The sequence below is a fragment of the Euphorbia lathyris genome, chromosome 4, assembly GCF_963576675.1.
Source record: "Euphorbia lathyris chromosome 4, ddEupLath1.1, whole genome shotgun sequence".
Classification (NCBI taxonomy): domain Eukaryota; kingdom Viridiplantae; phylum Streptophyta; class Magnoliopsida; order Malpighiales; family Euphorbiaceae; genus Euphorbia; species Euphorbia lathyris.
Genome location: NC_088913.1, coordinates 68,765,536 through 68,777,234, shown reverse-complemented (window position 1 = coordinate 68,777,234; position 11,699 = coordinate 68,765,536). Strand labels below are relative to the sequence as shown.

The window sequence follows — 11,699 nt, the reverse complement described above, 5'->3', positions numbered from 1 at the left end:
GATCTCCAAAAAGGATGGATACGGTCAGCACGGACCAATGTGTCCGTGTCAATATATGTTTTAAGCTCACATGCACACGGAATGCCATGAGTCATGGGCAACACGCATCCGCATTCACTTACCACATCCATACTCAATCTGCGCATACGCTTGAGCTCATCATTCAGTACACGCAAGCAGTAATGTGAAACGTGTAAGTCAAGATACTGGAAAGGTTCTTTACAGTGAGCCACCGCATATCTTCTTCTCGAGTCCTCGAGTGAGTATCTGATTATATACAGTAAAGGATTACAAAACTAATGTATTACAATTTAAAAGATTAAATTAAATAACAGAATAAATGTCTTACTTGATCGCATCGATCTGAGCCTCAATGTCCTTGTGCACCTTCGCCCACACTGTATCGAGTGCACCAGTAGATGAATTCAACCACTGTTTCAACTGTGCATGTGAACTCTCCACTCGGCAGTTTGTGGTGTTTCCTAAGTGCAACACCTTGTTCGTCCATGCTCGACAGAACTTCTCTTTATGCACTAGCCATGTGGTCTCCACGTACTCTATCACACGAGGCCAGTAGTAGTATTCTTCATGGCTTCCACTGCCGCCTCATATTCGGCTACTGTCGGGGTTTCAATTATACTTTTCCATTTGGAATTCTTAAAAATTTCACCAAAAACCTTCAAGCCACACAACTTGCCTACTCTATCCTCCACATCTTTATTAATATGCCATGTGCATAATAAATGATGACTATGAGGAAATACCTCACGAACCGGTCTCATCAGTCCTAACTCCCGGTCCGTAGCAATGGATGTCGGATGCACATCAGGTTGGAGCAAAAGCTTCAACTTTTGTAACACCCACATATAACTTCCCTCAGTTTCATCCTTCATGATTGCATAGGCGATCAAGAAGTTTTTGTTTGAAGGCGTCATTCCAATGATCTCAAAGAATGACATCTTATACTTGTTTGTTTTATATGTTGAATCCATACCAACAAACAAGTAATAAGATCGGAACAGTGTGATCGATGTAGGATGTGCCATAAATAAGTGAGTCACAACATTGCTGCCATGCACCGCTTGCGTCCAATGTACGTATTCCTTATCTATAGCAAGCCGATAAAACTGACCGATTACATCCCGACCCTCAAAGCTCTCAGTCCTGATTTTCTCCCTGTAGTTATAGACATATCTTTGTGTCGGGCAATCCTCCGGATGTTTTTCTTTGATTGCAGCAAAAATAGCACAAGGCTTAGCTTGAGCTGCACTCATTTGACGAACAAGTTTTTTGGAACCCGGGCTTAGTCCGCTCATCTCTCTGTAGCCCTGACGATATACAGCCAACTGATGACAGTGTTGTCCTCTATCTCCAACAATCCCATTCACCACCCAACCGCCTAATTCAGCGATTTCCAGAACCTTTATCTAGAATTTGCAACCACAGTACTTTGTTTTTGTATCCCTCCGTACTACTTCCTCCATATCCATATCCCTTTTCTTTCTATAATTCTTAATACCACGAGCATATTTAATCAATATTCATTTTGACTTACCCCTTGTCTTGTGCGACGCTATGGTTAACTCGAAGCTGATCCCAATTGCCGTCTGTTTTGCCCAGTTAACAGCTTCATGATATGTTTCAAACGTTTGTTTGGGGAAAAACTGCGAACTGTAATCAATGCCGTTTCCGCCAAAATCTTCGAACGAAACCTCCTACAAATGATAAATAACGAATATTACATTCCAACACGCGACATTTGTACAACGTTTCGATGTCTAAACCCAAAAAAACACCCACAAATATGCCCGGGCGTGTGACCATCACGCCCCACTATGTGGTGGGGCGTGTGAGCATCACGCCTCACCTTGTGGTGGGGCGTATGAATATCACGCCCCACCACATGGTCGGGCGTATGCACATCACGCCTCACCTCATGGTGGGGCGTGACGCGGTGAGGAGTGATGCTCACACGCCCGAGGTCCGAACCAACGATTGTTTTTTCAAAAAATTTACAGAAATCAATGGAAGTTCAATCGGAAAAATACCTCGACTTCAGGAACGTCATTCTCGTCTCTTCGCGGTGATAACGGATCGCTCTCCATCAAACGTGTTGTCTTTGATTTCGGAACAAAATGTATTTGGGAGAGTTTGAAAGAGTTTGGGAGGGTTTGGAATTTTTAATTTTTAACTAAAGGCGGTTACGTCTTTTTTCGGAACTGGAAGTGTGAAGTTGCGGCTAGATATAGTAATTCACTAAATAAATTAGGGACCCTAAATAGCTTTCTACTAAAATAAACGGTAAGTGATTGATACTAACTACGAGTTTTACCCGTTGCCATCACTACCGATCCGACCGCATCATTCGATTGAAGCAAGCTTCTCATTACCCAAATATAACTCCGGTGTTTCTGACAACATCGCAAAATACAATAAAATCGTAGAAGTGTTGAGTCAACAACAGTCTACACATCTCTGTTCCCTATTCAGCCATGGATACATCTACAGAAGCAGCAGATTTCGACGAATTATCATCATCATGTTCAGACGGAGAAGAACCATCTTCCCTGCCCTTCGACAGGGACCGCCACATCTCCTACTTAGAGATGATGTATCAGATGCTTCCCCATTATTACCAATCGCAGGAAATCAACCGCCTCACTCTCGCCTACTTCGTCATCTCCGGCCTCGACATCCTTCGTGCTCTCCATCGCGTAAATTCCTCAACTCAAATCTTTAATTACCTTTTCAATTTTACAAGTTTAACTTTTGAATTGCTTTGAAAATTCAATGACCTTCGAGAAAAAGTTTCTTACTTTAGTATATAGGTTGCTGGTTTATTTATTATTTAAAAATTCCATCGACCTTTCAGCATTCGAGTGTACAATTAGTTGATTTGGGATTTGATAATTTGAAATTTTAATCTTTCCCCATTTGTAATTTGTTCTGATTTGTGATTATTACCTTATTTTCCATCCATCTCCTATTTAGTTTGAGTTTTTAGATAAATTGCTTGAGTTTTGTTATGTTTTAGGTAGACAAAGATGAAGTGGTAAGCTGGGTTTTGTCTTTTCAAGCTCACCCTGGAAATGATAAGGACTTGATGAATGGTACAGTTTTATTGGTATAATTATTATTGTTATCACTATTTTGTAGATGGATGAGTTGTAGGATTTTATGCTAAGAATGTTGTAGAGCGTATTGAATCTAGTCTCTATATTTGCTTTGGATCTATGCTATGTTGCACGGAAACGGAAACAGACACCCGGAAAAGTTATGTCTAAAAAAAATATAGAAACGGAAAGGAGAGGCTAGTGAATAAGAGTTTCCGTGCAACATATCTCTGCCTTCTGTTTCCTTTTATCTATGTTATAGAAAGCTGTGATCAGCTTTTTGTTTGTTGCAGGACAATTCTATGGGTTTCATGGTTCCCGATCCTCTCAATTTCCTCCTGACTCGAATGGGGTATAAATTTTAAGCTATTCTACAGATTTTTTGCTTGTGCTTCACTGCTAGCATTAGGCATTTTGCAGTGTCAATGTATCTAGTTTCTGCCCTCTGTTACTTAAGTATTTCCTAATGTACCAAGCTATGAACTTGTTTTATTTAATCTGTGTGTAGGTTTCAATTAACAACCTTAGTCATTTGGCAAGCACATATTCTGCCCTAGCTATTCTAAAGACTCTTGGATATAATCTTTCAAATATCAACTCCAGATCGATATTGATGTCTATGAGAAACCTGCAGCAACCTGATGGCTGGTATGCTTTGGATCTCCATTTTTCTCTTAGAAGCTGACCCTTTTACAGGCAATAATAATTTGTTTAACTCTGAATTCAGCTCTTCTCTCCTAACCCTGAGTAATAAACTTTATTTACAGGCTACCAGTTCCTGCATTCCCTCACAAAAAGTCTTTTGTTTTCTGCAAGAAAGTTGAGTGTTTCCTTACAAAGTTTTCTATATTATGCAGTTTTCTTCCTATTCATATTGGAGCTGAGTCAGATGTGCGGTTCATTTACTGTGCTGGTAAGCTGAGAAAATTTTGTGGTTTTCACAAACCATTAGAAGTGATCTAGAAGATTCATAGATTGATGTATCAGAAAATGATTCATAATATCCATTGGCTAATTGATGTACCAGCGGCTATCTGTTTTATGTTGGAGGACTGGAGTGGCATGGACAAGGAGAAAGCCAAGGAGTACATCTTGAATTGCCAGGTATTTTTCCGTTCCATTATAATGTTTTTCGTTGTATCTTTTGCGGTTTATAATTTCCTTTCATATTTACTTACATCAAAGTTACAACGTCTTCCAGTCATATGATGGTGGCTTTGGGATGGTTCCTGGCTCAGAATCTCATGGTGAGTGATAAAGGAATTTATGTATGGTTAGTATAATTTCATCCAGAATTTGACATAAAAAAGAGAATTATTGACGTTTTGCAACGTCACTTATACTGTTGCTTTCTTCAAACTTGCACATGATTCTCAATCTAGAGTGATTTTACCTTAAATGCTATTTGGAGAAGATCTGATCCTTTAAAATCATTTTTATGTTCCATGTTCGTATGTATGGTAGACAAGCCAAAATTTAAAAGTTTTTCATTCTCCTGTACCGGGGAAATTACTCAAAAAAATAGGCTTAGACTTGTCCCAACCTAAAAGCAGGTCGATGCCTAAAAACACGGGGTTCAGTCAAATGTATTTTCCTTTGTAAGGTCTTTCCTGCCTAATCCTTTCAATTTTATTTACCAATAATATTCATCATAGTGGACAGGTGGCGGAACTTTCTGTTCAGTTGCGTCGCTTCGACTGATGGGCTTTATTGAAGATGATATTTTGTCTAAAGGTGGATCATCTTCCATCATAAACCTTCCTTTGTTGTTGGAATGGTGCTTGAAGGTTTGTCTTCTTTATCTTATACCTTATTTCTAGAAATGTGATGTCAATAAAAGCCTACAGACATAAAGGTTGTCAAAGATAAAAGAATGGCTAAATAAACTTTGTTCTTGTAGTACATTGTTCTCTTTTCAGTTTCAAAGTTGGGTGTCAAAATGGTTTATCGTGTCATAATCGTGTTATATGATCTACATTAATGCAACAAAAATGCTAATTTTGTCAAACGGGTCGTGTCTAGCGAGTTATCTCCTATTCAAAGTTCTCATATCCAACTTGTAATTTTCCTTGTACTATCTCTCTTCTTCAGAGGCAAGCCATAGACGGTGGTTTTCAAGGAAGAGCAAACAAGCCTACCGACACATGTTATGCATTTTGGTAAGTGCACGGGTTGAGAAGAGCAATGCTATAGTTGCACAGTTTTCGATCCATTAACATTGGCTATACACTTTGCAGGGTTGGAGCAGTTTTGAAGATTTTAGGAGGCTACAGTTTTATCGATGGGAAAGCTTTGCACGGATTCTTGAGAACTTGTCAATCAAAGGTGCTGTGTCTTCCTTATCTTGATTTTTCAGCGTATAAATAGTTGAGATATCACATAGTTAAATGATTTAGAGTTATTAGCATAGCCTAACTAGGGAAGTATTTCTGAAGCATATTTGTGATAATGAAAATTGAAGCTAAATAACTGCACGAATGCTGTTTAAAATCTGTCCACGTTTATGTAACAAATTATTGGATTTTGCTTTCATTCGGAAGATCCTCTGGATGATACCTGTCATTTAGCTTCTGAAAACTCCCTCCTGGGTTGAAAAAATGATATAGGTTTATTCTTATAAACAATTTTTGGTAAATAGAACCGGAAAAAAACGACGGGTGATAAAAAAAAATATATGTTATAGGCATAGTGCTATAAGAATGCCTTGGCTAATATAATGTTGTTGATGAATTCTTGTATGTCTTTCCTGCACCAGTACGGCGGCTTCAGTAAATTCCCAGGTGAGCTACCAGATATATACCATTCATACTACGGATACACAGCATTCAGTCTCTTGGAAGAACCTGGGCTTAATTCGCTGTTGGTTGAATTGGGGATAACAAGTATTGCTGCCTTAGGATTCTAACTTGATTTAATCGGATTTTGCCTCAGAATGGGGCTCCTTATGAGGATAATTCTTCATAAGGACCCTGTTTAAACTTTATGACCTTTGTGGGGCTTTTGTTAACTAGAGCGAAACTGGACATTTGTTGTTCTTATGAGAATAAGTCCTCATAAGGAGCCCCATTCTGGATTTAATCGTTCTTTTTTTTTTTTTTTTTATAGATTTGTATGTCATCGAACCATTATTTACCGGATAGACCAGAACTTTTCGTTGAGTCAATGATTCAGAAAAATGTGTAATGTACTTTTCATCACAATTATATAGTCATAGGATATATGTGAATGAGTAAACTCCATCTCTGTAACATTGAAGCAGTATGGAACTTATACGACAATTGCTAGTTTTTATGGCGAAATGTAATTTAAGCATCAAAGCATGCGTTTAGTTTTCCTTTTCATAGCTCGTTTTTAGTTAAGATTAAGAAATAGTTGTTGTTGATAGCTGTGTCGAAAAGAAAATCAGTTAAATTCTACCCGCAATCATGTTAAACAAAGCATAATGGTTAGTTAAAAATAAGTGTTAGGAATGGAGAAACTAATGATTGAAGCATGAAAGTGTTGGCATTAAATACATAAAGAGCAAAGAAAAGGTAATGGCTGTAATGATTCAGTAGGGAGCAAAGCAACTTTGTTTATTTGGGGCTCCCTACCCTTCCCACGAGACATTTTCACGGGTAAATTTCATGTCTTTGTTTTTTACGATAATGTCCAAAATGGCATCTCTCCATCAGAAATGACAAATGACAACCCAACCCTTCTTTTTCCCCATTTTGTCACTTTCTTTGCAAAAATTTCTAACCCTTCTCCTCCTCTTTTAGCTACAGATTGTGTGTACCCATCTTCCATTTTGGGTCATCCAACGGTCTAAATCACTTTGATTTTTAAAAGGACTTTTGTGGGGTACCCTACAACACTTACCATGCAACAAAAGAATACAAGATTTAGACATGCCAATAATGTTACTTCACTACTGTGCTGTGTGTCATAATCATCAAGACAATGAAAGAAGACCCCTCCAAAAAAATCCATCCACTTTTTAAATTTATTTGTTTTTTTTTTTGTGCTAAAATTTACTTATTAGTTTTGTGAAGTTAGAGCATCTCCAACAGCCTCTTAAGTTGACTCTTAAGTTAAAATTTGAGGAAGGAGAATGAAAATTCATCTCCAACAGTCTCTTAGTGGATCCTCAAATCACTAAGAGTCCATCCTCTCTATTAATAGAGAGCCTCCCTCCATCTCTTAGTGCCTCCTAACTTCATTTTTTATTAATAATTTATTATTGATGTGTCTCTCTCCTTACACTATTGGTAATGTAACAATAAAGCATAATCTTAATAATAAAATAATAAATAAAGAGTGAATATAAGGAGCATTGTTGGAGATGATATATCTTAGCCACTCTTAAATCACTAAGAGTCAATTATTTATATTATTTTTAGAGAGCTCACTAAGAGTCTCTTGGAGATGCTCAGCATGATTTTAAGTTCGTCGTGGCAGAGCATATCACTTTAAGCAAAGTTAAAAGAGATCAATTGATCATTGTAAGCAAATTGAAAAGGGCAATAGATTCCTTTAAACAAATTCAAATAATTAATAGATCAATTTAATCAAATTTAGAGGTAATGAAACACTTTCTAAGTTCTTAGGACCAATCGATTGTATTAAGCCAAGAAAGAAAGAAAGTTCCTTTTTTTTCAATAATTTTGCAGGATCCTTCCTTTGTATCTTAATCTAATGGATATACACTAACTTTAGGATCCTTCCTTTGTATCTTAATCTAATGGATATACACCTTGGATCCATTTGGTTATACAATTGGGAGCTTGTAGCTAGTAGCATAAGCTAACTTTTAATATCCATAGTCAAAACTTGGATTAGCAGCTTTAAAAGACCACGATCAAGATATAAATGAATTGAATCCTACACTGGAAATGGAAAAGAAAGTTACAACAAATACATGTAGACACATTGTAAAGTCGTGAGACTCAAAGGACGAGACTTGGCTAAATGTATAATATTTACATTTTGAGTCTTACATTGGTATCAGAGCAGAATCTCCACTACAATGTATAAGTTCGAAGATGAAACTGGTGGGTTTGAAAAGACCCGATTTTGAATGAGTAGTGCATGGGCAGAAGACCTAAGCAAGGAGTAGTCCTAAAGAAGATGATAAGAGTATGGATGAATTGAATCCCACATCGTAAATAGAAAGAGAGTTACTAGGATATCTTAATATGGTGTGTTTTTAATACATATAGACACATTTTAAAGTCGTAAAGGTGAAACGAGAGTCTTGAACCAAAATGGACAATATCTACATTAAATTAAATTTGTACTGAGGGTCAGTCAGACTGTCACACACAAACTTCATTTCATAGTACTTCAATCAGACCTGCAGTAACAACATTGTTTTGGATATGGCCTGGATAAGACTGAGTTTCAATTTACAACCACAGCTTGTAGATGACTCACTAGCTACAGTTTTCAGTGCTTCCTTCCATTACAAAATGAAAAAGATAAAGATAAGGAAACATGAAGATCCAAACAAAAACAAGTAACTTCACAATTCTACCACTATACTACAGAGATGTTATCTTTCTCTCTTCAAAATTTCTACACAACAGTACTTTTAAGTATTTTGCTATGCAACATGTTAATACTCTTCCATAAAACATTAAAAAAAGAAAAAGAAATCATAAGCACAAAACTAATATCTAACATAATTAAGATAAAAAAAACAAATAAATAAAAGAAAAGAGTTCCAATTTGGTTCCATGGATCATAAAACATGAACTCTAATGGAAGATAGGACTTCTCTTGTCTCCTGATGTGAACCTTGAAGGTGAAGAAGCAAGAGGAAGTACCTGTGAAGTGCTTGAATGGTTGTTCTGCACAAATTGATGATGATTTTGATAATTAATCTCACCTCTATCTTTGTTTCTATCAACAATGATGGTAATAAAAGACCCATCTTCTTCATCTTTCATGAACTCTGCAGCAGCAGCCTCTTTCCCTGATTCTTCCATAAGTTTTCTTCTATATAATTTCTCCTCTGCATCCAACAAGAACTTGAATTTTGGAGGTGGTGATGACCTTATCTTGTTAAACTCTGCATCTGCTTCTGATTCAAAGAGATGATTGAATCTCTTATGAGTATAACTAGAGTCCATAGGAGTAAGAGGAGGTGTAAAAAATGGTGGAGAAGCAAGAGGTGTTAAATATGGAGTTTCCACCACATTAAGAAGCAAATCACTCAAACTTCTACTTCTAGATTTCCCATCTTCAGACTCCAAATCCTCCTTTGTTTCTTCTACAATGGTGAACAGAAACCGCGGCGGACCGGACAAGCTATTCAACCTCATTAGCTCAGCGTTGTCAACAACAGAATCATCACTACTACTACCACCATATGGTTTAAGCCACAAGTCCTTGTTTGTTGCAGTAAAATCTTGATCATGAGAAACAAGAGCATCTGTGATTCTTACTGAAGAACATAGGTCTTGTGAATGCCTTAATGAAGATGGTCCTTTCAAACAGAACATGTACAAAAGCTCTCTAGCAGCAGGGCTACTGCTATAATCATCCCCAATCTCTCTTTTGCTAAATCTTCTCTTCCACCAAAACAAGTAGTATAGCTCAGCAACAAGAGCTAACAATAAGCAACCAAAAACTATGCTTAATCCAAGCCCTACACTACTCAAAGATCTCATCTTTCTTAGCTCAATCACATTCCAAGTAGCTTAATTTTGCAACCCACCTCAGAAATTTTGACTGCTGCAACTCAAACTCAAACTCAAACCCACTCAGTGATGCTTTTTATCAAACACTTTATGAGCACATTCCCAAATCATGAAACATGATTACAATCTCTTTTTCTTCCTAGGATTTATAGCCCCACATGATGAATTAAACCATAAACTTATGGATAATTACATGTTCAAGCTCACATGTGAGGGAGATTAAGTGAATTAAACCAGTAAAGCAAGCAGATAAACAAATCATAAAAAGGGGGAAAAATAAAAAGAAAGAACACAACAAGAAGGGGAATAAGGCAAAAGAGTCGGCAATATTTCTCACTTTTATGGATTGACAGGTCACATTCTTCGAGGGATACTCACATGGGATCACAAATTACAGGAAATGATAAGTGTCATTTTGTTATGAGTATATATAAATGTTTTCTCCACTCTTAATTACATAATTGCCCTCCTGATACGTGTTCTTACATCTAATTGGATGTTTGAGAATTTATTTAACTTAATAAACTATGTAAGAAGGGCAAATTAGGACACAAATTTTGGACTGAACTTAATGTCGTCAACTTTGATTCTGACTCGTAATTTTTATTTTCCAGCTGGTATAAAGTATAAGCTTTCATGTATATAAAAAAACTACAAATTTTTTGAGCTTTTGTGATATGTACTAATTTATATAGGATACGGTACAAATTTACAGTCAAGGTTATAGAAAAATGTTAGGTGCTAGCGGGATGAATGAAGTGCCGTTTGATAAAACTGAAAAGTAAGTACTGAAAAGGTAAGTACTGGATTTTAAGTATTGAATATTACAAGTGCTCAGTGGCGGAACCAGGACCCCGGATGACCCGGGGTTCAAACATATCACTAAAAAAAAAATCAATTAACTGTGCAATTGACGGTAAATTTTCAAATCCAGCCCGTTAGGGCTCGGCAAAAAATTTTTAGCCTCCAACGCATTAAAACTGTAAAAATGTTATCATTTTTTTTAGAAATTAGCATTAAACTAATAGAAAATTAAACATGTTTACTTTTTTTAATGGTAATGACATAATAAAAATGAATATTAAATATGTTTATTTTTTTTTGTAAAGACATATTAAAAATGAATTCAAAAGTGTTATGAAAATAAAAATAAAAATAAAGAGTTCATTTAAATTATTAATGGTAACATGTTTTTATAATTATTGAAAAATAAAATTAAAATAAATAAAAAAATGAGACTGAAGGGAATCGAACACAAAACCTCTTAAACAAAAGCAAGCATACTTAACCATCTCATCTACCTTTATATATTGAAATAATACTACATAGAGTCAATATAATTCTCTCCAAAATATTACGAGACACCGTTACTAAATTTTTTTTTTCTCAATTCTCGGGCGGCCAGCCGGGGCTCGAGCCCCGGCCAACCCCCCTAGTTCCGCCCCTGCAAGTGCTGCAAATATTGAATGATTTCATTTTTATAAAAATATTAGTTGATAATGTTTAACTTAAAATATTAAGTTAAATATTTTGATTTATCAAAATAAGTGGTTTTTAACTTAATTAACTAATTTAAGTGGTAGAGAAACAACCGTTATCAAACATATTTAAACTAAATAAGTGTTTAACATTTTAATTTAAACAATTAAGTGATTTATCAAACAAGGCCCTAGGCTTTCGAGAATATTCGAGTATTTATTAAAATTATATTTGAGTATTTTTATTTGTTAATAAACAAATTATTACTTAAATTGAATAAAAATATATATTATACTATTTAAAACTAATAATATAATATATTTTTTTTTTGTTAAACCACGAAGTATTTCTGGAAGGTCAGTACCACCGCTGCGACACCTTTAAACCGTATCCACATCCAGATTAATCATCGTTCGTTGGTTGG

General features: G+C 35.9%; 2 protein-coding genes across 3 annotated transcripts; one reads left to right on the top strand and one right to left on the bottom strand.

Annotated features, from left to right (window-relative positions):
• Nucleotides 1-2,328: 2,328 nt before the first annotated feature.
• Nucleotides 2,329-6,447, top strand: LOC136226297 (geranylgeranyl transferase type-1 subunit beta). Of its 2 annotated transcripts, XM_066014690.1 has the most exons (11): nucleotides 2,330-2,714; nucleotides 3,035-3,110; nucleotides 3,407-3,465; nucleotides 3,622-3,761; nucleotides 3,971-4,026; nucleotides 4,141-4,217; nucleotides 4,315-4,360; nucleotides 4,776-4,900; nucleotides 5,205-5,272; nucleotides 5,351-5,438; nucleotides 5,869-6,447. In XM_066014690.1, exons 1-11 carry the CDS (start codon nucleotides 2,493-2,495, stop codon nucleotides 6,016-6,018), a joined length of 1,107 nt encoding a protein of 368 aa, XP_065870762.1. In that variant the 5' UTR covers nucleotides 2,330-2,492; the 3' UTR covers nucleotides 6,019-6,447. The 2 variants fall into 2 exon arrangements, with proteins under 2 accessions (XP_065870763.1, XP_065870762.1); XM_066014691.1 differs by lacking the exon at nucleotides 3,035-3,110 and having other exon boundaries at nucleotides 2,329-2,714.
• Nucleotides 6,448-8,683: 2,236 nt separating this feature from the next.
• Nucleotides 8,684-10,203, bottom strand: LOC136226299 (uncharacterized). The gene has a single exon (XM_066014696.1). It carries the CDS (start codon nucleotides 9,764-9,766, stop codon nucleotides 8,852-8,854), a length of 915 nt encoding a protein of 304 aa, XP_065870768.1. The 5' UTR covers nucleotides 9,767-10,203; the 3' UTR covers nucleotides 8,684-8,851.
• Nucleotides 10,204-11,699: the final 1,496 nt, after the last annotated feature.